The sequence below is a fragment of the Hippopotamus amphibius genome, chromosome 6 (genome assembly GCF_030028045.1).
Source record: "Hippopotamus amphibius kiboko isolate mHipAmp2 chromosome 6, mHipAmp2.hap2, whole genome shotgun sequence".
In the NCBI taxonomy this organism is placed as follows: Eukaryota; Metazoa; Chordata; class Mammalia; order Artiodactyla; family Hippopotamidae; genus Hippopotamus; species Hippopotamus amphibius.
Genome location: NC_080191.1, coordinates 161,353,764 through 161,380,093, shown reverse-complemented (window position 1 = coordinate 161,380,093; position 26,330 = coordinate 161,353,764). Strand labels below are relative to the sequence as shown.

General features: G+C 43.2%; 1 protein-coding gene across 4 annotated transcripts in view; it reads left to right on the top strand.

The window, feature by feature from the left end:
* DGKG (diacylglycerol kinase gamma) overlaps nucleotides 1-26,330 on the top strand; it is a 152,879-nt gene that overhangs the window by 21,539 nt on the left and 105,010 nt on the right. For all 4 annotated transcript variants that reach the window (XM_057738604.1, XM_057738603.1, XM_057738602.1 and 1 more), the window contains exons 3-10: nucleotides 111-276; nucleotides 860-922; nucleotides 11,364-11,534; nucleotides 14,847-14,896; nucleotides 18,222-18,296; nucleotides 18,990-19,112; nucleotides 23,293-23,410; nucleotides 24,898-24,986. In XM_057738604.1, the coding sequence (XP_057594587.1) occupies nucleotides 111-276; nucleotides 860-922; nucleotides 11,364-11,534; nucleotides 14,847-14,896; nucleotides 18,222-18,296; nucleotides 18,990-19,112; nucleotides 23,293-23,410; nucleotides 24,898-24,986 (855 nt within the window). The remainder of the gene's footprint in view (nucleotides 1-110; nucleotides 277-859; nucleotides 923-11,363; nucleotides 11,535-14,846; nucleotides 14,897-18,221; nucleotides 18,297-18,989; nucleotides 19,113-23,292; nucleotides 23,411-24,897; nucleotides 24,987-26,330) is intronic.

The following is a 26,330-nucleotide window of genomic DNA, read 5'->3' as shown; positions in this document are numbered from 1 at the left end:
CACTCCCTTCTGCTTCCCTTTCCAAGGCCAGTTGCCCCATTCCTACTTCTTCTCTCCCACCTCTGTCTTTTCACTTCTCTCCACTGACTTTTCCCTCTTCATCTTCTCAGCCAATTACCTATGACGTCTTCAAGCTGTTCATGAGGGCATACCTGGAGGTGGACCTTCCTCAGCCGCTGAGCACGCACCTCTTCCTGGCCTTTAGCCAGAAGCCCAGACAGGAGACCCCTGACCACCCAAATGACGGGGCCAGCAGCAGCGAGGCCAGTGGCCCAGGTACATGGACCAGCATTCCCCAAGATGGAAGGGAGATTTTGCCGCTCTAGCCCACTTGCCGTGGGCACAGGCTGCACTCCTAGAAGGTCCCCTGTGCATGGTAACTTCCCTATGGGGAGGAGGGGGGAATGGAGACCAGGGGACCAGGACTCCTGCCCTCTCAGGAAGCCCTGTCTGATGGATCTCTCAGCAAGAGAAATAAAGAGGGCATAGTTCCTGCCACTCAGGATCAGAGGAGAGGATGGGGGGGAAGAGGAGGCACAGACTTTTGTATGGCAGGCGGGCCGGGGGGTGGACCTTCCACAAAAGCTGCCCGTCCCTGGGGAGCACGTTCAGCTCATGTGCCCAGGCTGGGACTAGCCTGAGAGCCAGAGGAGGGGAAGGGTGTGGTTACTGTCTTTCTGGAGTTTGGGTGATAATGGGGGAAACGCAGTCAACCTCAATAAGTGAGCTTGAACCCAGCCAACACCAGAGATACGGGCATCACCCCGGTGATCCAGAATTTGAGGAAAGGTCTCCTACCTGCCTCTCTAAAATGCTAGAGGGCATGGGCTGATCATGATATCTTCTTTTTACTCCCCAGATTCCAACATACAGAATGCAGATAACGCTGCCAAAGCAGACGAGGCTTGTGCCCCTGATACGGGTAAGCCTTTGGGGGAGGAGCGGGCAGTACCTCATTCTTGGAGGGAGGGGGAAAAGCTACCCAGTGGTTTTATCCCCACGTAATTGTATACCCTTGAGTAGATCTTGTCTGCCTCCAACTTTGGGGGTCCCTGACCCTCAAATGTGCTGAGATTCTGAGCCTGGGTGAAGGTTCTTGCTTCACTTGCCCTAAAACAGGGCAAGGACTTCGGACAGCTCATTAGATGTTTACTTCTGACGGGTCTGCCTGGACAGAGAGGGGAAAAGGAGAAGGTATACAGTGGGGGTTTGGGTGTGTGTTGGGGGGAGGGGCAGAGAAAGAGAGACACAGAGAGTGTATGTGAAGAAGTGGCCGTGGGGCTGCGGTAGAGATGGCTCTACCGGTGAATGGCTGAAAGGGGGCTAGGACAAGAGGGTAAGAGTGTGCTCTGGTTGATTTCCAGCAATATTTACACGCACTTCTTTGAACAAGTTGAGAGGCGCAAGAGGAAGCCGGCTAATGTTTTAAAGATCTATTTGCCAGGCACCTGTTTTGTTGCATGTTTTACCTAAGCCTTTGTCATCACGCCACTTCACACACTGAGGAGCTGAGGCTTTAAGAGACTGCATACCACTGTGTGGCCTGCGGAGCTAGGGATTCAATCCAGAATTGTCCAACCTCCAAGCTGCTGCTCTTTCCTACACCAAGAGAGGAAGCAATGGTCTCTCTTGAGGTGCCTGAATTAAGGTTTGTCGCCACATAAAGGCACCAATTTGGTTAGGTCCTAATGGAATGATCAAGGCTGCACTCCCAGTGGGGCCACCATCATGATGTCTGGCTGTCTATGCACTAACTCCTGGGTCATGATAGATGTAGAACCTTCCCTGGCACATTTATCAGTTGGAGGCCGTTGCTCTGTTGACAGGCACAGTCCCAAGGACAGAAGCTCCTAGGAAAACTAGAAAGAGCAAATATTATTCTCCTTGACCTCTGTTCTAAGATACAATACAAATTTCCTGGACACTATAAACCCAAGCTGGGTCAGGTGAGAAGCCTATTGGTTAAGAATCTGGACTTCAGAGACAGGCTTCCTGGGTTTGATGCCCAGCTCTGACAATACGTAGCTCTGTAACCTCGGATGTGTTTGAACAGTGTCCCCGTGCCTCAGTTTCCCTATTTGTAGCATGAGGTGATGTAACTGTTAATATGAAGGTTAAATGAATTATGTGTGTAAAATGCTTAGAATAGTGCCTGGAACAGAGTAAATGTTCAGTAAATATTAGCAATTATCATTCAGGCCATCCTCCAGAAGTACATCCTATTCTCAACTTGTCATATCTACCAAAATCTCCTTCAGTCTGCGCCCTCAGTCTCCAGATGTGTCAGTTGGGCATCCTCTTCTCAAAGAAGGGCTTTCGGGGACTGTCTCCCTCCCAGGTTGCTCTTGGAGCTTCAAATACAAAGACTAAGAGAGACAGATCTTATTTCCTTTACATTATTGTTTGGAAAAGATTGATACACATTGGTGAATTCCAGTTCTTGGGATGTGCCCAAGGGATAAAAAATATAGTTTTGTTGTGTATACACACACACACACACACACACACACACACACACACACACATACACACATACTTACATACATACACATGCATACCTGGCAGGATAGATAAGAGATACTGCAACTGAATGAGAACTAATTGTAACAGGAACCTAGGTTCCTTCAATTGGTGCTAGATGTAGTTCTAATCTTTTTTCCAGTCATGGCAAAAAGGGCAACTAGAGGATTATAGAGTTTTCAGCGTATAACTGAAAGACTAGTGAGATCAAAACCACTCTGGATAGAAAGCGGAACATGGTTGAGAAAGGAGGATTGCCTCTGGACCATAAGCTCAGCAAATTCCAGGCTTCTCTTGGAGCTCCAGAAAGCAAGGACTAAGAGCCTCATTGAATTCCTGAGGCTTTCAGGGGCAGCCACAGGGTGAGACTCTACAAAGTATATAGGCTCATCCACCTCTCTGCCCAGCATCTCACCCAGACGTGGTGGGTCCAGAGCTCCTTGGTCAAATGGATTAAAGTCATAAATAAGTCTTAAATCTTATGTGGAATAGAGAGGGCATGTTATGACATAAATCATCCTCATGGTAGAAATAAAAGGTTCAAACTGGAAGCTTTGAGATTCTAAACTCTCAGAAAGAAAATCAACCATGAAAAGCATCTTTTTCTTTACCCAGATTCTTTACCCAGAGACTTTATTAGTCCAAGCATCTGAAACTTCAAAAGGAACCTGAGAGAAGTTACACTTCATTCCCTGAGGTTCCAGATTGTCTGGGCAGGGTTTGTTTCAGCAGCTGAAGTTTCTAAGGTACCAAAGAAGACTTAGTGGGGATGCTGTCATTATGTGATATTTGAGAAAAGATAATCACTGACGATAATAGACATTGGCTGGCTTATTTGACCACCATGCTTATTTGCAATATTTGTATCATTTTGGGTCTCAGAGCAACTTCTAGAGACTTCCTCCTGGAGAAGTGATTTGTCATGCACTGTTTTCCCATGCATGGGAAATATCAGCCTCCTGTGGTCCAATCATGAAAGGGCAGTTATCTGACCACTGACCCAGGGAGGTATACAGCATTTTTTCATCTTCTTTTGTGTCTTGAGATTTTAAGTAGCAAATCCTTTTCCTGTTAGGCCACCTTCCACAGATGTCTTAATTAGATGCCCCTGTTCACCAGAAGCAAGAATGTAGGGACAGGTGGGCACCACAGAGAGGGGCCTCTGCCAGCAAGGAAGAGCCAAGTTCTGGAATCACCTTAGATCAGGCCATCTGTTGAAAACTCCACCCTTTTCCTGTAGCCCAAGCAAAAGCCAGAGGAAAAAACTCGAATCTCATTTGATATGGCTTATTTAGGCCTATCAGATCAAGCTCCAAGCTCAGATCTAGAACAGCCCACTTTAAGTTATTCATTCCCAGAGCCAGGTGGGTGCATGGTTGGATTCATAAGCACAGCGGAGAGAGAGGGGGGCTTTCACTGAGTTCAAAATCGGCTCAGAGCCTTGAGCAACCTGCCATTGTCAGGATGTCAGCTCAGGAAAGGCTGAATTCACCCCTCCCCGAATGCCCAGGAACAGGTGGGATAAACAATGTGAACTGCGTTCTCCTGGTTTTTATTTAGTTCCTCAGCCTGTTGAGATGGTTCAGCAGTGTGGACTATTGGAGTCTCAAGGAAAGTCCCTCCATTTTTTTCTTATTTTTTTCCAATTATAAAAGTAACGTGTTATAAAAAAAAAATTCTGAAGAGTACAGAAAAACTAAAGAAATAACAAAATCACCTGTATCTACCAATGCAATCACACACACACACACATATGTATCCTTGTAGGTTATTTCCGTAAAATTTTTACAGAACTGGAATCAGACTGTGTATATATATATAATTTTGGATCCAGCTTTGTTTTTCACTTAGCATTATATTCACAAACATTTCTCCTGTCATTCAAGACTTTTGGTAAACATCAGTTTTAGCGCGTCTGTCTTTTAACAGATGAGAAAACTGTGGTTGGGTGTGGGGAGTAAGCCTGCTTCTGCAAGATCACACACCATTTAGCACAAACTCAGTTTTCTGCCTGCAGTGCGGTGCAGGCAACTGCCCAACTGCAAGGCAACTGCAAGGCAAGAAGTAATAGTGCAGAAACGAACAGAGAAGGTGGAACACGTCCGCTCTACCCAAGAAGCCTCACTCAGAAGGGTGTGTGATGTGACACCTGGACAGAACCTCTGTGCTCTGGCAGAGGGTGGTCACTGGGAGATGTGCTCGGATGGCTGTGGGTTAGGGGTATTTCACGTAAGGCAGCATGAGCAGGTAGGATACCAGTGGGACATGTGCCACTCAGTCCTTCTGGACCCCAGCATTTCCACTGCTGGGCTGAATAGTAGACCTCAATGAGGTCTAGAACAATGGCTTAAGATCCAGTCACAGCTCTGGTAACCAAAGGATCTTTGGAAAAGGCTGTAATAATGTTTTTTTTTAATTGAAGTACAGTTGACTTACAATATTGTGTTAGTTTCAGGTGTACAGCAAAGTGATTGAGCTATATATATTTTTTCAGATTATTTCTCATTATGGGTTATTACAGGATATTGGATATAGTTCCCTGTGTTGTGCAGTAAATTATTACTGCTTATCTATTTTATATACAGTAATGTGTATCTGTTAATCCCATACTCCTAGTTTATTCTTCCTCCAGCTCCTTTTCCCCTTTAGTAACCATGAGTTTGTTTTCTGTCTGCTAGTCTGTTTCTGTTTTGTAAATAAATTTGTATTATTTTTTAGGTTACACATATAATTGATATCATGTATTTGTCTTTCTCTGTCTTACTTCACGTAGTATGATAATCTCTAGATTCACCCATATTGCTGCAAATGGTATAATTTCATTCTTTTTAATGGCTGAATAATATTCCATTGTATGTATATGTGTGTGTATATATATATATATACACACACCATATCTCCTTTATCCATTCATCTGTTGATGGACACTTCAGTTGCTTCCACATCTTGGCTGTTGTAAATAGTGTTGTTATGAATATTGGGGTGCATATATCTTTTCAATTTAGAGTTTTTGTCTTTTCCCAGGAGTAGGATTGTTGTATCATATGGTAGCTCTAGTTTTAGTTTTTTAAGGAACCTCCATACTGTTTTCCATAGTGGCTGCACCAATTTACATTCCCACCAACAGTGTAGGAGGGTTCCCTTTTCTCCACATGCTCTCTGGCGTTTATCATTTGTAGACTTTTTAATGACGGCTATTCTGACTGGTGTGAAGTGATACCTCATTGTGATTTTGATTTGCATTTCTCTCATAATTAGTGATGTTGAGCTTCTTTTCATATGCCTGTTGGCCATCTATACATCTTCTTTGGAGAAATGTTTATTTAGGTCTTCTGTCCATTTTCTGATTGGGTTTTGCTTTTGTTTTTGTTTTTGTTTTTGCATTAAGTCTTATGAGCTGTTTGTATGTTTTGGATATTAACCCCTTGTCAGTTGCATCATCTGCAAATATTTTCTCCCACTCTGTAGGTCGTCTTTTCACTTTGTTGATGGTTTCCTTTGCTGTGCAAAAGCTTTTGTTTGATGAAGTACCATTTGTTTATTTTTGCTTTTATCTCTTTTGCCTTGGAAAAATGATCTAAGAAAATATTTCTATGATTTATGTCAGAGAATGTTTTGCCTATATTCTCTTCTCTAGGAGTTTTATGGTGTCATATCTTATATGTATTTAGGTCTTTAAACCACTTGGCGTTTACTTTTGTGTATGGTGTGAGGGTGTGTTCTAACTTCATTGGTTTACATGTGGCTGTCTAGCTTTCCCAATACCACTTGCTAAAGAGACTGTCTTTTCTCCACTGTATATTCTTGCCTCTTTTGTCAAAAATTAATTAGCCTCAAGTGTATGGGTTTATTTCTGGGCCCTCTATTCTATTCCATTGATCTCTATGTCTGTTTTTGTGCCAATATCATTCTGCTTTGATTACTGTAGCTTTGTAGTATTATCTGAAGTCTGAGAGGGTTATGCCTCCAGCTTTACTCTTTTTCCTCAGGATTGCTTGGGTGATTCTGGGTCTTGTGTGGTTCCATATAAATTTTAGAATTATTTGTTCTAGTTCTGTGAAAAGTGTCATGGGTAATTTGATAAAGATCACATTAAATCTATAGATTGCTTTGGGTAGTATGGCCATTTTAACAATATTAATTCTTTCACTCCGAGAGCATGGGGCATCTTTCCATTTCTTTGAATCATCTTCAATTTCCTTTAGCAATGTTTTATAGTTTTCAGTGTATAGTTCTCACTCTTTCACTTCCTTGGTTAGGTTTATTCCTAGGTATTTTTTAATGCAATTTTAAACGGGATTTTTAAAAATTTTCTCTTTCTGATAGTTCATTCTTAGTGTAAAGAAATGCAACAGATTTTTATATATTAATTTTGTATCCTGCTACCTTGCTGAATTCATTTATTAGTTCTAATAGTTTTTGCATGAAGTCTTTAGGGTACTCTATGTAGAGTAATGTCATCTGCATGTAATGATAATTTTGTTTTAAAAGAGCTTTGTTGAGGTACAGTTGGCATAAACTGAATTGTACGTGTTTAAAATGTGCAATTAATAAATTTTTATGTCTTTATACATTGATAAAATCAGCACCATATCAATATAATGATGATGTGCAAAAGTCTCAGAAGTTTCCTTTGTAATTCCTCTCTGCTATCCTCCCTCCCCACCCACCTCCATCACCATACAGCAACTGATCTGCTTGTTGTCACTATAAACTAGATTGCATTTTCTAGATTTTATATTAATAGATTGATACAGTATGTACTTTTTTCTATGTGGCTTCTTTCACTCAGCATAATAATTTAAAAATTCATCCATGTTGTGTGTATCAATAATTAAAATTTTTTTGCTGATTAATATTTTAGTATACAGGTAGATATTCTACAATTTGTTTATCCATTCATTTACTGATGGGCATTTGGGTTGTTTGCAGTTTTTGGCTATTAAAAATAAAATATGAATATCTGTATACAAATCTTTGGACAGATTTCATTCCTTTTGGGTAAAGACCTAGAGATAGAATGTTTAGGAGTATTATGTTGTCTTAATGACTTAACCTCTTTGTCCTTATGAAATGACTGTCTTTATCCCTAGTAATATTCTTTGCTTTGAAATTTACTTTATTATAATTATATTCATAACTAATATAGCCACTCTAGTTAACTAGTGTTACCATGGCATATCTTTCTTCATTCTTTTACTTTTAATGTATTTGTGTCTTTATATTTAAATTGACTTTCTTATCAGAAGCATGTTTTGGGGTCTTTTTAATCCAATCTTACAATATGTGCCTTTTAGTTACAGTTTTAGAACATTTACATTTACTGTGATAATTGATATAGTTGGGTTTAAAACTATCATCTTGCTATTTGTTTTCTTTTTTCCATCTGTTCTTTTTTTCCCTTTTGCTCTTTTTCTGCCTTTTTAAAAATTAATTGAATATCTTTATGGTTTCATTTTATCTCCTTTCTTATTTTAGTTGTTTTAACTATCACAGTCTACCTTCAAGTAGTGGTATTTCACTTTGCATATACTATAAGAAATTTACAACAACATACCTCCATTTCTCTCATCCAGGTCTTTGTGCTTTTTACTTCTACATTTTACTTCTACGTGCTATATTATAAACCACACAGCATGTTATTATTGTCATAGTTAACTATCTTTTAAAAAGATTTAATTAGTAAGAAAAATATTCTTTATATTTATCTATGTGGTTTACTAGTTTCAGTGATCATCATTCTTGTATGTAAATCCAGGTTTCCATATACTGTAATTCTAGTAAAAGGATTCCCTTTACCATTTCTTTTAATGCAGCTCTATATAGTTTGTACATTTAAAAAATTCTCTATTTAGACTTCTTTTTCTAAAAATATTTCACTGAGTAAAGAATTCTAATTTGACAGGTTTTTTTTTTCTTTTAGTGCTTTAAAGATGTTTTTCCACTGACTGCCAGCATGCTTTATTTCCAGTAAGAAAACTATAGTCATTCTTATCTTTGTTTCTCTCCATACCAGGTATCTTTTTTCTCTGGCTTCTTTTATGATTATCTCCTTATCACTGATTTTAATCAATTTGATTTTGGTGTTTATTGGTGTAGTTTTATATATATTTCTTATGTTTGGGGTATGTTTATTTGACTACTTGAAGTTGTCCAACAGTTCACTGCTATAATACTCTTTTTGTGTGTGTGTAGTCTTTTTGGATAATTTCTATAGCAATGCTTCAAATTCACTAATTTTTTCTTCTGCTATATCTAATCTGCTGTTAATCCCACTCAGTGTATTTTTCATTTAATATATCTTATCTAGACACTCGATGTGGGCATTTTTAAATATCTCTCATGTCTCTGCTTAACATGTTCAATCTTTCCTCCAGCTTCTTGGATATATGAAATACAGTTATAATACCTATTTTAAAGTTTTTGTCTATTATATCATCTGTGTCATTTCTGGATCCATTTCAGTTGATTTTTCTCCTTATTGTTGTTCATGTTTTCTGGCTTCTTTGCATACCTGGCAATATTTTATTGAATGCCAGACTTTGAAAATTTTACATTGTTGTTACTAGATATTTTTGTATTCCTATAAATATTCCTGAGGTTTGTTTTGGGATATACTTAGGTTTACTTGGAAATAATTTGACCTTTTGGGGTCAAGCTTTTAAAGCTTTATTAGGTAGGACCAGGGAGGCATTTTCTCTAGGGCTAACTTTGCGCAGTTACCAAGGCAAAACTCTTCTGAGTACTCAATGACTCATGAATTATGGGAATTTGCTACTCTAATTGATGGGAATAGACACTATGCCTGGTTCTTTATGCATTCCAGGGATTGTTGTTCCCTCTCATCCTGATTCCTTCCCCATCCTCAGCTAGTTTCCTTACACATGTGTGCTAATCACTACTCAGATGAATGATTGAGGGAACTCTCTGCTGATTACTCAAAGGGACCTTCTGCAGAGACAGCTGGAGTTCCCTCTATGCAGCTCCCTCCTCTTCAGTGCTCTGCTCTGTGAACTCCAGCCACCTGGGGCTCCCCAGACTCCCAGCTCCATCCCTGCAACTCAGAGAGACTTCTGGGATCTGCCTGGGTTTCCCCTCCTTGGGCCACAGCCTAGAAACACTTTCTAGTCAGTAAGATGTGGTATTTGTGGGGATTACCTCATTTGTTTCCCATCTCTTGGGATCACCCTTTGGTGCCGGCCATATTCAGTGTCCTATAAACAATTGTCTCATATCTTTTGTCCAGTTTTTTAGTTGCATCAGTAGGAGGATAAATCTGGTACCTCTTATTTCAATTTAGCCAGCGTAAGAGTCATTACAATAGTGTTTTAATGGATGAATAATTTGAGGATATAACAGTAAATTGGGTTATAATGGACTACCCAATACAAAGAATTTTTCATGTTGTCCTATCCATTATTAAGTTTTTCCATAACTTTTCCTCCAGTGATGATTTTAATACTTCTGTTGCATACGTAATTTCATAGCAATTTCCCATCTCACTATCCTTGTTTTTATCTCATCCTATTCTGTTTTCATCTCAACTTGTCCACCCCGAGACTTTCTACTCCTGTTTAATAGAGGTTACATCCTCTTGCAACCTATCGAGGGTCTCATCCAGTGGGAAATTATTTCCAGAGATCTGGTCCTCTGAGACTTCATGATGAAGCCTCCTTTCCTTGTTTTGCAGCTCCGTCTTGGTCTCTTCACAGGGCCCTTTGTAACATACAGAGAGTGTCTGTGACCTTTGGTCTCACCCACTGTCCATCTGGGTGATGGCTAACTCCCTTCTCAAACCACAGCCTAACCCGCAGGACATAGTAAGCTTTCATCTAGCACAGCTCTGTTGGCCTGAGATGTACTGTTTGCCATTGCTTGGCGCTCTGGTTCTCTGAATAAAGAGTGTATTGGTGGCATTGCCTTCCCCAGCAGGCATTACTATTCAAGGCTGTCACTCCCTCTGCCTATGCCTTAAGCACTCTGTTATCTGGTTGTACAACACTTAGGTTGGATTTTCCACCACCAGTCTTCCTTTTACTGTTTCCTGTGTTTTCTGGAGTTACACTCTCTTATTTGATATTGATATCATGGATATAAAGAGGCTGGGTAAAGAGAGATAGCACTTCAGGTGCCTCAAAAAAGTGTAATTCACACAGTAAAATATAGTGCCTGGTTTTCTGGTTAGTAATAACATCATATTTCTTAACCAGGGGACAAGAGATGGTTTTCCTGCCTATGAGAAGGAAAATTTCACAGGGGAGACTTACTCTCCTCCTGTGGTATGATAAGCCACTTTCTGCACTTTCTTTATGCTACTGATTAGGCTTTCCATAAGTCAAAATCTTTCCTTGTTTCTGGGAATTAATTGATTGTTAATCCAAATTTTTGCTTTTGAACTTTCATCTTTTTACTTATCTTTAAGTGCATTTCAGAAGAAAATTGTGAAATGGTATGTTGGTTACATAACCAATAGTGTGGATTTTTAGAATCCCGGCCAAAATTACCTCTAAAAATTGGGTGTAAAATTGGGCTAAGGACACTTACCTGTTGGCTATTGATATTACCGTCAGTAATCCCTATCATCTTTTCTGAAAATTCACAGAGCGTAGGTGAATTTCTTACAAGGCTATAGACTCCTAAAAGGGGTCAGAATGGGGTTTATTCAGAAGGTATGAACCCTACAAACTGGATTTCTAGGACCACTGATTTGATCATATCTATGTTATCCATGCTTTTGAGGACACATGTAAAATTCTTGCCTCTGTCATGAAAAGAATGGGGCAACAAAGGGTTTCATGTTTACTAAACAAGGTCCTTGGATGCTTTCCTTTTGCCTGTCACAGAATCAAAGATCTCCAAGAAGCAGGTGCCAGCTAAAGACCAAGTGGCTGCGACCCCACTGGGAAACCCTGTTGCTCAGTCTTCAGGCTCAGAATCTCCCATAGTGTACCTGAAGGATGTCGTGTGTTACCTGTCCCTGCTGGAGACAGGGAGACCTCAGGATAAGCTAGAGTGTAAGTACGTACCCTGTCAAGGGGCTTCCGCTTTTTCCTAGATCTTCCTCTAGGAAAAAGCTCTTCCTCTAGGAAAAGCTTTTGGTTTTGTTCTAAACATGCTGGAGGTTGCTCTGGGATCCTGGGGATGGGTCCTGCCTCCTTCAGGGAGGTTTTCTGCCCTGTCACCAGTAGTAACGTGAATATTTCTTAGAATCCACCCTGGGACACAGTACAAGTTTATAGAGTGGGAGGTACATTTGAGACTTTGGTATGAGAACCAAGATCTGGAAACAGGAGGGGTCTCTGCAAGGGCTGAAGGCTCCCTTGCTTTGCTGGCAGGATTTCCTGAAAACCTCCAATCAGAAAGCTGCTGCCTCCGCTTAGAAGATTTCTCAAAGGAAGATTTTCAACATCTGTCTTGCTTCCCCTGTTCCATGCCCAAGCAACTTGTTAACTATGAAGAATTCTTTTTCTCTTGAGATCTCATCAGCCTCTATCTTGTTAAAGCTTATTTTCATGTCTTCACTCACCCCCACCCCAAGTGTTTTGGCCTCTAGAGAAAGAGGGCTAGTTAATTAAGGGAGTTGAGCTTTGTTTCAAAAATGTCTTCAGAAGGAGAATAAGAGCTGGGGGCAGAAGGGAAAGCCCACAGTGGCTGAAACAGCCTGCAGTCTCGCAGATGACTCACTCTGGGGACGGTCTAAAAGCATACACATTATAGCAAAAGTCAAAATTCCAGCTAATAATCAGACTAGTCAACGAAACTTGAACGTTAGGAAGAGTCTGGCAAAAGTTAAATTAACCCTTGCCAGAAACAAAATGAAACGGTTTGCTCATTAGTGGAGCTTAAAATCTCCCCCATAGATTTGAAGTGTTAACAGTTACAAGTCTTAAATGCTAATTTGGAAACAAATGTACCAGATTTCTGTTTCTTCTGACTACAGTTAAAAGGGAAATGTCAAATTATTTCCCACTTTCAGCTGGATTTTGGGTTCAGGCCTCATATTCATAACTACCAGAGAGGATGTGGCGTGTTCCTCATCTTAGTGCCTCTCAGGCTGAGTCCCGTAATGGTCATAAAAAGAAACTGTTCTAAAAAAGCTTTTTAATTACAGAAAGTTTCAAACATAGATAAAAGAGAACCTCTATCTGTCCACCAACCACCTTCAGCAATTACCAGCTTATGGTCAGTCATGTTTTATTTATACCTTCCATGCATTCCTTCTGCCCCAGATTATTTTGGAGCTAATTCCAGACATCATATAATTTCATCTGTAAATATCTCCGTATGGACCTCTAAAATACCACTTTTTCTTAAATATAACCACAACACCATTATCACATCTAAAGAAAACAATTCCTTACTATTATCAAATATTCAGTCAGCATTCATTATTTTTACATAATTGGGAAACAATTCAAGCACTGTCTGTTTGAATTGGGATCCAAGGAAGGTCCATACCTTGCCATTGGTTACTATGTGTCTTCAGTCTCTTTTAATCTTTTGCTTACTTTTTTTTCCCTACAGTTTTTTCTTACAGGACAAATGACCACGTTTCTGTAAAGTTTTGGTTTTCTTTTAAATTAAATCAAATGAATTCAAATCATCTCTAATTTTAGTGATTGAAACCAAGTTAAGCTTTTTTTCTAACTAACCAAGCAAGCGTGGTGTTTTTTTTTCTTTTGGAAATAATGGCCTGAAATCCCACCTATCATCAGTGTAATAACAACGACAATAAATCATCACTGGACACCTTATTTTTGCTAAGCACTTTAAGTGCATTCCCTCACTTTATCCTCACAATAACCCTAGAAGGTTGACATGATTATTCTCATTTTATATGTAAGAAAGCATGGAAAAGTTAAATGACTTGCCCAAGGCCATGCTGCTAAAAAATAGGATGCTTGCTCACACTTTCTGGTTCTTTCCTCATGCACAGAAGGACCAAAGAGGGCTCCGTGTTAGAGCCCCCTGGGCTCAGGGTCCGGGAGCAACCCTAGCGGGAAGGTCTGTCCTTCTTACATCAGTCAACCATCTGTTTGGCAAGTAAGCCTCATGTGGTGAGTGCTTTGACCAGGATATTCCGGGGAGTCACAAAGAATCGGAAGCCCATGGTCCTACTTTTAAATAACTTAGACTCCAACCAGAGACACACCACTGAATAAGCAAGAGGTACAGAGGCATAAAACATGTAGAAGGAAGTGCCAACACAAGGTCAGATGAACAGGAGTGCTGTGACCCTGTGGGTACATCCTGAGAGGTCCAGAGCAGGTACACGAGGGAACGGTCAGCCAGGGGAGGCTCTACAGAGAACACAGGCATGATGAAGAGTTTTAAAGGATGGGAGGAAATGAAGATGTGTTCAGCTCTGCTCCTACCCCGCTTACTTCTGAGACCACAGACGGGATCTCGACCTTTTAGATGAATGAAATGGCAAGTTTCCAAATCCCATAAATGAACATTTAGTCGTTTGCCCCAAATTCTCTCCCAAATCTTTCTTGTCCTCCATCCCCTCTCTACAGTTAGAACATGGTAGAGGAGGTTTCTGAATCACATGTTGACATTCTAGAAAAATAAATACAATAGCTTCTATAATAGTAACTACTTCACAGCATTATTGAGAATTAAATAAGTAACAATGATAAAGTGCATAGGATGCTACATTGTGCATATTAAATACCACATATAAATATTCATTAATGAAAGAAAAATAAACATCTGTTGAGTGCTTTCTACAGCCCAAGCACCGTAGATTGGCATATCACTTACATATTAATCTTCATTTGAAAACAAAACTTAGGATAATGAGACTATTACAATCTCCATCTTACAGATGAAGAAATTAAGCCTGAAGAAGATAAATGACTTATTTGACGCCCTGGAGGTAGTCGGACAGGGCCAAGATCTGAACATGCCTAACTCCACGCCCTTTCTGTGTGCAATAGAAGCAACGTCCCTTTTATGACTCTGGTGCCTCTGCCCCACCCCACCCCCACCAGCAGGGCATCTGCTTTGAGCGGTGTTCCCGTGATGCTGAGAGGTGTGAATGCTCTAGGGGAATCACTCTCGTTACCCAGATCTCATCAGCTCTGGAGCTATTGCTTAGAGAGTTTCAGAAGCCAGGTGGCTTGGTTCTCATCTGGTCCCTCTTCCTACCCTCTCTGTATGGGATTCAGACTCTGTGCCTTGGAGGGTGGGTGAGCTGGCTGCAAGGGTGAGTTCTGACCCAGTGATGATCAGAACTGATCTAAAAACTCACAGCAGCAAAGTCTCAGTCTGTCTCTGGTGCCTGGAGGACACCTCAAGTCTCACCTCTGTGTTTCTTGCAGTCATGTTTCGTCTCTATGATTCGGATGAGAACGGTCTCCTGGACCAAGCGGTAAGCTCTCCAAATATCCCTCTAAGATCCAAAAAAAGGGAGAGAGGGGAGCAGGTGAAGGGAGAGTCCGAAAACGCTCAGCTCCATCTTCATAGGAATAGCAGTGTCTCAATATGAACTGCAGAGAGGAGTAGAAGTCCCCACCTTCTACTTCCAAAGAGGCTGCCTGGAGGAGGATGAATGCCAACTTGCTTTTTCATTCCAGAAGCCCAAATCGCAAAATCTTAGGCTGAGGAGATGCTTTAGTATCTCCTCTAGTTTAGCTTCCCAATTGGTTCAGAAATTCCCCCTGCAATTTCCTTCTAAAGCTCAGGCGTAGATGAGAGGAGGTGGGGAAAGGCAGCGAGACCAGGGCAAGAAGACAGGACGAAGGCAAGTAACTGCTAGCTTGCTTTGCCATCACCCTTGCCTGCCTCTTATACCCCGGGGCACTAGCTCTAGGAGTCTGTCTCTGTCTGCTCTGAGCACGTGATTCCATCCCACCACACCTGAGAAAGCCTGAGTCTCATCCCCACCTCCTGTCAGGAAGTGGCAGGGACAGGTCAGGGGTCATGGGGTAAGAAGAAGGATGGAAAAGGGAGAAGGCAAACAGAATCAGACAGACCCGGTCCTCATGACTGGCAGTGTCAGAGATGGGACACATTAACGGCAAGGCTCTGAGGATAGAGTGCGTGGGGCTGAGTGAGACCAGAGGGAGGAAGAAGGGGAGCCAGTCCACTAGACCAACTGCATCGTGCTGGTTCCTTCTTAACCCCAGAGAGTCTTTATAGGATCCCTGCAGCCACATTGCAGTGCTGTGGGCTGGGTCATGCGAGGGAACCACCAGAGAATCACAGGCTCTCAAGCATTTGATTGACACATATTGATTGAGTATCTCATATATGTCAGGCACTGTTCTAAGCACTGGGGGTGTATCAGTGAGCCAACAGACAAAGGTCCAGGCCCTCACGATGCTTTCACTCTAGTGCAAACGCGCACACTTCAGAGTGTAGTCAAATACGTGTTAGGTAGAGATGTGTGCTAGAAGGAAAATAAAGGAGGGGAAGGAGGTGTTGGAGGGAGCTGCAGTTTTAGCTGGAGGAGCCAAGGAAGGTCTCCATGCGGAGGGGACATCTGAACAGACATTGGAAGGAGGCAAAGGGGGTGAGTCACAGGGAAGCATCTTCCAGGCAGAGGGAACAGTGAGTGCAAAGGTCCTGAGGGGTACCCAGCATATTAGAAGATTAACTAGGAGGCCAGAGTGACTGAAGCAGGATGAATGAACAGATGAAGTCAGAGTGAGTAACTGGAAATGAGATCAGAGAAGTGATGAGAACGGACGAGGCATTTGCAAAGCATTATCAAGCCTTACAGGTGATTGAAAGGGTTTTCTCTTTTACTCTGGGGAAGTGGAGAACCATGGCAGATTCTGAGCAGCAGAGTAACATGCTTGACTTAGGTCCTAACAGGGTCACTCTAGCTGCTGTGTTGAGTCTAGACTCAAGCAGGGATGCAAGCAGGGATACCAGTTAGGAGGCTATTAAAATAAGCAAGACAAGAAATGATGGTAACTTGCACCAGGGTAGCAGCATTGCAGGTGGTAAGAAGTGGTTAAGTTCTGGATCTATTTGGAAGGTAACATCGGTGGACTGAGGCAAGTCTCAAAATAGTCCTCTCTCTTTCAACTTCCCACCAAGACCCCCTGGCAGTTGGATGCCTAGCCTCTCTGTGGACACTCCCAGTGATGGAGAGTTCATCCAGTACCTTAAAACAGCCACTCCACCACTGGGGGTGATTGTTAGAGAGGGCATCCTTCCCGCACAAAAGGCATCTGTAGTCTGCCAGGGAAATTTTCAATACAAAACCTGATTCTTCTCTTCTCTCCCCTTCCCCGACCCAGTGATGAGGTCAGAATAGGCCAACCCTCAACTTCCCCCTCCCTCCATCCCTTGGCTTACTTCTGTGCTCTGTAGCTGACCAGGGCAGCTGACCAGTGGAGTACCAGTTGTACACAATAGGCCTTCAAGTATTTGAAGGTACTATCACATCTTCCCTGAAATTTTCTCCAAGCTCAAATTTCCTAATTTCTACACTATTTCTCATAAGGCAGGTTTAAATATCCACTCTGGTCAAGCGCTAGGCTGTCAACGCCATTCTTAGAATATGACATGGAACTAAATCCACCCCTCCAGGACTCTTTAAGTATCCACATCAGAGGAACTAGTTCTTCCTGAAATCTACCCACACTGCTTCCTGAAAATGCCCACCCATTTACACAGCCCAAGGTAAAGTCTAATCCTCTATTCCTGAATCACACTGTTTGCTCACATTGAGTCTTGGACCCAACTAGATTCACAAGCTCTTCTCCATTGGAACGTCTGCTGAATCCTGTTCCCCACCTTTCTGCCCACTTCCTTACCCTCATCGACTGCCTCATCTGCAGTTGTGCATTGGGTTATTTTCTAATTTAAATGAAATACAATTTTAAAAATCATTGTTGGGGTTTTAGCTTGCTTGTTTTGACCCAGCATCCTACCTGCTGAAAGTAACACCTTTGAACCTTGCTTCAGTTCTCCAACCCATGTCCCCAAATCGACCTTACTTTGAACACCTTAGATGGGGCCCAAGATATGCAAATGCTTCCCCAGTCCAGTGTGTTTCAGTGGGGATCTCAGCGCACTGATTCATTAGCATCCAGCAATTCTGTGAGGTTTTAGATGGAGCCTGGCCTTGGTACCAAACAAAAGCCTCACTCATTAGGCAAACATAACCCTTCATGAATTTCCTATTCCAAGAGTCCTGGACCCAGGGCTGGACTTGATACAAAGGAAACAAAGGAGATGCCAAAAGCAATCTGAATCGTAGTGCCTGAGAAAGGACCAACACAGTGGCTCTACATCCAACGGAAACTAACCCCTGAGGGGTATAGATGAATCCCAAGTTGCTGAAGCTGTGGGAATGAGGTGTGGGAAAAGGAGGAGGAAAGAAGTGCCTTGGTTTGTAAGTATTTGTAGGAGCTGTGATCACAAAGAAGGAGGAAACAGGAGTGCTTTCTATGCTAAGTCAAAGCACAGACTAAGGGAAGGAAGGTGGGTCTAGGAGGAGGTCAGTGTTCAGTGAGCTTTGTGCATACCTCTGGCTTATCCACGGTCTGTGCTTCTTGTGAGCTTTGTGGTCAACGTGGAAATACAGAGCAAAAGCAAATAGTGAGCTCTTGATGAAACGCCAGTTTATTGTACCAGCTGCTTCTCACGCTTTGCCCTGCCCATCTTCCCACGGGGTTTGATTTCAAGTCTTGCTCCTGAAAACCCATCTTCAGTTGGTTTCTCTCCTTGATGTTTTCTAGGAGATGGATCGTATTGTCAACCAGATGCTACACATTGCCCAGTATCTGAAGTGGGATCCCACAGAGCTAAGGCCTGTGAGTTTCCAGAAGCAAGGGGTGACTTCCCAGTGAGCCCTAAGATGAGATCGAGACTTGGAAACATATGTTTATGGTGCAGTCTCTCCCAGACTCGTCTTCTCTGGTGTCCTACACTTTGACCTCCCAATACTCTGACAGGAAAAATTAGAGGCAACAGGGGAAAGTGCAGACCAATTCAAATAATAATACCCCTTAACCCTTTCACCAGAGCTAAATTCCTATAACAGGAGTTCATAGATCAGAGAATTTAGAGCTAGAAAGGATTTTAAAGATTTTTCTTAATCAGATAATATTAATAATAATAATTACATCGGGGGCTCCTATGAGTCTGATATTATATTTGGCATTTTATGTACATTGTCTCTAATCTTCGATACCATGCTGCAAGCACAGTAATACTAGTTCCACTTTACAGATTAGCAAAGCAGAACCCGGAGAGTTGGGGTGGCTTGCCACAGGCCATACAGTCAGGGCAGAGCCAGGCCTGAACCCCTGTTCTCCTCACCCCCATTTGCTCCCTCCCTGCTCTACTCACTCTGAATCAGAGGGGAAAGGGGTAAAACACAAGCCAGAAAACACAGAACGGAAGAGAAAGCAAAGGGCGGCGCAGGGCGGCGCAGGACGGCGCGGGGAGGTGGGGCAGAGAAGTCGAGGATGAAAGTGGACAACATTGCTCTGTGGATCCCGCAGATACTGAAGGAGATGTTACAAGGGATGGACTACGACCAGGACGGCGTTGTGTCTCTCCAGGAGTGGGTCCACGGAGGGATGACCACCATCCCATTGCTGGTCCTCCTGGGCATGGATGACTCTGTAAGTTGCAAGCTTGAGGTCAAAGACCTCTCACCTTTCAGAAACATCAGGTTCCATGTGGAAGTTAATATCCTTGGCTTCTTCCCCAGACTTCCCAATGGACACCTCATATGCTCTAGGCCAGCCCAGAAGTCGTCTTTTTACCTCGTAGTGCCTGAAATATCTTCATTCATTTGACAGACATTTACTAAATTATTACTAAATAAAGCTACTGTTCTTAGGGCTATGAGGACACACAGATACAGTATACACCCACCAGAAGCTTATGCTCAAAAAGGGCATAAAATATTCTGGGAAGAATTCCATCTTTCCCACAAATTAGGTTTACAAATGCTAAGAGAGTTGGGGAAGGAAGGAAAGAAGGAAAAGGAAAAATAATGATCTGTTGTGAGACAGAGGGCGTTCAATGATAATACCTTATTTAACAATCAGAACAACAAGATAAGGTAGACATTTTTTACCCATTTAAACAGATGGAAAACAGAGATTCTGAGCCTGAAGAGGAAAAAGAGTAACCAGCCTTTATTAGTACTTGACTCCAAAGAACCTGCACTTTAGAACGTTTTATACTTAGGAGTGAGACCCGTGGAAGAAACTTTGGAGGGTGTTTGCCCTGGCTCTGAAGGATGTGTGGGATTTTATTATCCCATTCTTGAGATAAAGATTAAGAGAAAGGACCTAGGATATTTGATCTGGCTCTCAAAGGTGGGTATGAGTTGGCTGGTAGAAGAGAGAGTTTGCAGCCAGGAGAATAGCTTGATCAAAGACGCACGTGAAAGAAAGTTCAGGGTGTATTAGAGAAACTTCCCAATTTTGATCAGAATAGGGAATAATACACGTAGAGCCTTAATGTGAAATCACTGGCATCTGACCTAGTCTGCTTATTTACCATGAAAGTAGCTTCCGTACATGAAGTAGGGAAGATTAGAACTACAAGTACAAATGGTGACATTAGCGTTTACCAGTACAGTCACGTGGGTTGTAAGACAACACTTCTTTGAGATTACTGAAATGGAGGTTCATTTGTGTTAGCTTCTAGCTGATGGTATTGCCTGTGCTGTGTCCATCTGACGGTTCTGCAATTCAGGACTAAAGCTGAGCCTTCATCTCCAGCACTCAAGGACTAAGAATCCTGCAATTATCTCATAACATGTCCAGCTCTTTCCAAGTGCTAACTAGAAATCAGTGAACCAGGATCTTCTTTTTCCTTAGAACCCTAGAAGGCCAGAGCTGTAAGAGAACTTGGCGATCCCTGGTCTATCCCTTTCATTTTTCATACCAAGGACCAGAGAGATAAAGGCGCTTGCCCATGGACACACACCTAGTTAGTACCAGAGGCCATCTTCCGTGTTCAGTAACAGCAGACTTCTCATGCAGTGATCCCTTACCAAGAACCTACTGTGTGCAAGAACACACATGAGCTAAGACCTGGGGGTGCTTAGATAGGTAAGGTGTACTTTCTGCTATCAAAGCTCTAGATGATACCTCAATCAAAGTGAGAGTTCAGCTTAAGTGCTGTTCTAACACACTGTCTTTTACTCTGAAACACGCAAATAGAGATGGGACATTTTAATCACAAGGAAGTAATTTCTAGCTCTATTTCTTATCTTGGACTTGCTGAGTCCAAAGTAGCACCAACTCTTTGCTTGGAGGGGATCCACTGTTTTATGGCTGGAAGAGGGAGAGACATTATTTCTTCAACTGTTCTCCCCAGTGTCTCCCCGCCGATGCCAAATCAGCCTTGTAGAAGACCATACTTTACATCAGGAACAATGCAGACAAAAAGCAAATGTGCATTTCATTTTTATTCATTGCAGCTTTTATGCATTTATTTGAAATTATGCACTAAACTGTAAGTTTTTACATTTAATAGTTGGCATTCTAGGGAAAGTGGTCCTCGATGTCTTAAGAGCCACATTGCTGGTTTGGCTTTTTTCAAAACCCACATACAGCCACGGAAAAGTCTGGGGATCTCTGAATGGAATATATGAGAAACAATCTGTCTCCCAAGGGAACTGCAGCCTGGGCATAAACCCTGGTGTGCATAAGGAAGGTTACTCCCACACCCTGCAGCCTCCAGTGTGCAGAAATAAAAGAGCCACATGATGGTGCTATAACCCAAGCAGAAATGTTACTTCATCCCCAGTCAGGGTCCCTTTGCTTCTTACCCTGTATCTATGAGAATGGTATCTGAGAAAGGGAGAGTCCGTTAATTAATTTTGCTAATAAAGGTATTTTCAGGTCAAATGACGGTCCTTCGGGCTGCATGAAGGAGCTGGGTCTGCTAAGAGTGCTATGATTTCCCTTCTGTCCATGAAGGAGAAGCCTGGTTTTGGAGGTACAGGAGACGCCTGGAAGGAGCGTGGGCTTGGAGGCCTGCAAGAGCCCCCAGTGTGACTGTGGGCTCGACCTGCTCACTTATTATTTGTGTGGTCTTGGGCTGCGGATATAACTTCTTTGAGTCTCTGCTTCTTCATTTCTAGAACAGGTGTAAATCGACCTCCTTACATGTAGGAAAACACTCTACTAATTCTTGTGCCCCCTACTGCCTAACCTAGAGTAGGAACTTAATAAATGTTCTCATTTACAACGTGTCAGGCTCTGGGTTAGGAGCTTCATTTATATTATTTCATTTAATTTTTACAAAAATCCCTTGAGGTCAATGTTTGTCAAAGGAATGAATGAGTCAATCTTTTAGTGAATCATTTAATCAATTAATGAACCCATTTAGTAGAGTGGAAACCATTAGATAAAAAGACTTTAATTCTATTAGACTCAGGTTTTGGAAGAAGCAGGGTTTTGAGGTGGTAAGAAGAAAAGAGCTTCTCCTGGCCCCAGGAAGAGACCAGCATCTGAAAAAGCATGCAGGCTCCTCTAGAGACTGTTAGCAGCAGGATCGAGCCCAGGAATGGGTCTGGCCACCATGACCAGCCCAAACCAGAGGGGCCCAGATGTAAGAAGGAGGTTTCAGTCCAGCACGTTGGACTCCACGTACCTGACTCTCGATCCTTTCCACCTTAACAGTACGTTTGACTACCCTTAAGACCAGTGCAAGAATGTTACTCTTTTCATGGAGCCTGTGGCAAAGGTTCAAGGACACCATAGGTGGCAGGATGCTCCTGAAGCTACAGTCTCCAGCGAGGCTATGCTCCCAGGAGCTAGAAGGTGGGAGCTTTGGTCCAGGGCAGGTGTGTGATTATGTGAGGCTTGGCTTATCTGGTGGGTAAGAATGAATTCACTTCTGAGCCAAGCCAGAGGGTAATGGCTGAACCCTCTCTCTGTCTCTGTCTTTTTGCTATTTGATCTGCGTACAGAAAGTTGATGAGTATATTGTTATTACTAAACTAATTTTTTCCTGATTATAAAACTAGTACCTCCTCACTGTAGAAAATTTGGAAAATAGAGAAGAAAGTAGAGATTAGAGAATAAAATAAATCCATAGTGCTGCTAGCTATAGCAAACCTCTGTTAACAGTTTGGTGACTTTTTTTCCCCCATCCAAGATATTATTGTATAAAACCAAGACCGTAATGTATCATCAAATTTGCATTCTGCTTTTTTCACTTAGCACTGTGTCATGAGCACATTGCCAAGCCATTGGATGTTCTCATAAATATCTTTTTGATGGCCACTTCACAGTAAATCATATGGATATACCACAAACCTTTTGGTCATTCTGAGGCCTTTATGATATTGTTGTTTTTTTCATTATTTTACATAATGCTGGGTTAAACATCTGACCGGGCACAAAAATTCTCATTATCTTTCAAAAATGACTTCTTTAGGATAGAATCCAAGAAAGGAAATTAATAAATTGAAGGTTGTTAACATTTTAAAGGATAGATAGATTAAACAGATAGATGGATGCTAGATAATAGATGATTAATAGATAGATGATTGGTTGATAGAGAGGAAGGGAGGGAGGGAAGGAAGGGAGGGAGGGAGAGAGAGAGGAAGGGAGGAAGGATTTCCACTTCCCCCACACACATACTTCACTCAGGTAGTCCTCCTTTTTTTAGTATTTGCTTATTTTAGAAAATATGAGGAACTTTGTTTTGGTTTGCATTTTTATTAAAAGAATCTTTACAACAGTAAGATGAATAACTTCACTTCCAAATATGAGAAGAGACTCTTTTTGGAAGGTGTGGGGCTGCCTGCTCAGTCCCTTGCTGTCCCCACAGGGGTCCAAGGGGGATGGGAGGCACGCCTGGACCATGAAGCATTTCAAGAAACCGACCTACTGCAACTTCTGCCACGTCATGCTGATGGGTGTTCGGAAGCAAGGCCTGTGCTGCATTTGTGAGTAAACTTCCTTCAAACCCCTTTCCCCAGGAACTAGCTTGCTCTGCACATGGTTGAGCCATTCCCAGGAACGTTTAGGCATCTCTGCTTCCTAGCTTGAGGGACCTACCATATTGTTCCAACAGCAGAAAATAAAGCAAGATTTCCATGTCCTATTTTTTGTCCTACGCAGGTCAAATAGACAAATATTATCCTGTTGGAGTCCCGTCATGGGCCACTGACTCCCTAGAAAAAAGTTAAGGTTCACATGTAATTTAAAAAGCATCTCATATTAATTTCAGTTGGGTTTTGCTAGTGAATGTTTTGGGTGGTCTGAAGAACCTGGGTGTTTTGTGTTTTTTTTTAAGTAATAAGCACTGGAGAGGAGAAAATAAAAACACACATGGAAAAGGAGGGAGGGAGACTGGAGAGGAGAACAGAAGAAAGAGATGGAGAGGAAGGAAGAAAGAAGGGGTGATGTAGGAAAGAGAGTGGATTGGGGAGCAGGAAGAGGGGGAGGGGCTGAAGCAAGACGACTTTGTAGGGCCCCGGGTGTGTCGGTGCAGAATCGGCCCCCAAATGGAGGATGCAAACAGCCAGCACTCAGCCTGGACCCTCCAGGGACTGGGGAACTGCCGCTGCAGGGAGGGCCCTCGGGTGCGGGGTGGGTCACCAGAATGTTTCCTCTGCCATCGCACGGGAGCCAGGCAACCTCGGCCACGAACGTCATCGTGGCAGAGCTGGACACAGTGCGTACCAAGAGCAGACGTCAGCAGGCAAAAGTGGGGGCCCACCTGTCTCTCCAGCACCCATTCAAATCCAGCTCTCGCCCACTCTTCACAGGCCCAGCCTCATTCCTAGTAGGTTCTAGGCCTGTTGGCATAGTAGGAAGTAGTAACGACAGCAGCAGTCGTTTGTGGAATAGCTGTTCTGACCCGGACACGTGATGCTTTATACAAGTTATTTCATGCTGCGAAGCCCCACAAAGATAAGCGCAATTTTATTCCCATTTTGTAGAAAGCCCTGAACTTTAGAGCAGTGAAGGAACTTGCCCTAGATCATGTGGGTAGTTACAAAAGGCAGGGTCAGAGTTCAGGCTCAGACCTGCCTGTCTCCAGGGTTAGGAAGACCCCAGCCTTGCTCTCTACTCCCCGACATCCTGACTTTCAATACTATAGCATTGGCGTAGCTGGGATGACTCCTCACTCCCCTCAAGAAACAGCGCCTTTCTGGGGATGCTTTCCTGCTGCATTCACCGCCCACGGTGGAAGGCAAGGTGGCGGGGTGGAGGGTGCAGGAGCATGTCTGGGAGATAACTGTGGACTCTTCTCAGTGAACCATTGGAGACTTGAATTTCCATTAGGCAAGGCCAGCTCCACAGGTATCCCTGCCCCTGACTGGCCTTGCGGAGGGAGGCACGGGCCTCAGCTGGGGTGGGGGGCAGGGGGATGGCTGACCTTCCCTGTGTGATCACTCACAGTTACTCTTCTTATTTTTATTTTCAGACTGTAAATACACTGTCCATGAACGCTGCGTATCCAAAAACATTCCTGGGTGTATCAAAACGAACTCAAAAATCAAAAGGGGCGGCGAGGTTGGTGATAACTATTGCCTTGTTCTACTGCATGCTGTGTCTCGGGCAACATGTCCATCTCCACAGATTCCTGGGCAGGAATGGGCTTTGGGAGCTTTATCCTGTCCTTTCTCTGTCTTAAGGACCACCCTTAAACCATCTCGTCCATCCATCAATCCATTCAGCATCTCCCTGGTGCCCACCATGTGCCAGGTCCTGTGCCAGGGAGTATGCAGGTTAAAAGTCCTCAGCCTGGAGGACTGTGCAGTCTAGTGGGGGACCTTTGTTTAGGCACCTAAACAAAGCACAAAGGAGCGAGCTCTATGGGAGCAATAGGGCTGTGTGGCACATACAGTTGAGGCACCGAGGGGGGCGGACAGGAAAGCTTTCAAAAGAAGGAAGGCATTTGAGTTGTGTCTTGAACCCAAATTAGCAGGATTTCATTAGAAATCGAGGAAGACAAGGCACCTGGGGCTGGAGAAGCCTTGAGTGCAAAGGCATGGAGATGTGGCTTATTCTGGGATCTGTACTCAGTTTGATGTGACTGGGAGAGAGGATGCTTAGAAAGAAGCAGCGGGAGATGTGCTGCAGAACTGGTGAGATCCAGGCTGGGGAAGGTCTTGTGAGGCCAGCTGAGGACTTGGGAAGGGGTTTCACACGTAGCTAAGGGGCCCTGAAGAGCTTCGAGCACGTGAAGAGATGTTTGGGTTTGCGAATTGCGTTAATTGCTCTGACCGTGTTGCAGGAGAGAGATCGGATCAGAAGGGGGGTGAACAAAACTTTTCCAACAGTTCAGGCAAGAGGCCGTGCTGCCCTAGGGCCTGACTGGGGTGGGGGGATCTGTACTCGCCTGCTTGCTCTGCTGTGGGCGCAGTAGCACGGTGCTGGCTGGCTCTGTGCGGAAGGAGTGTCCCCCAGACGTGCTGGTTGTTGAGTATTTTGATTGTCCCACTGGCTAAGGAAGAGGACATAAAGGGAAAGTTTGAGAGATGATTTGGAAGGTCCTACCACCAGGACTTGGTGACGATGATGTAGGGGATGAGAGAGGGAGAGATGCTGGAAAAGGCTACCAGGTTTCTAAGGTGGCCATTGGCCCGCACCACTCCCTGAGTCTGGAAATAGACTCTTCTTCAAATTAGCAGGGGAAGGGCACTCTCAGGGAAGACCCCACTGAGGAATCTGAGTCAGGAGCTGGTTAGCAGGTGGGAGTGGTATCCAACCCTCCCCAGAAGGACTCAGAGAGAAGGGTACCTCCGGGGACATGCATGCATGCCCGTGAGACACTGCATGGCCTCTTGTCTACTCCTTCCGCACCACACCCATACACACACCTTTCCATGTCCATGCCTTTCACCAGGACACATG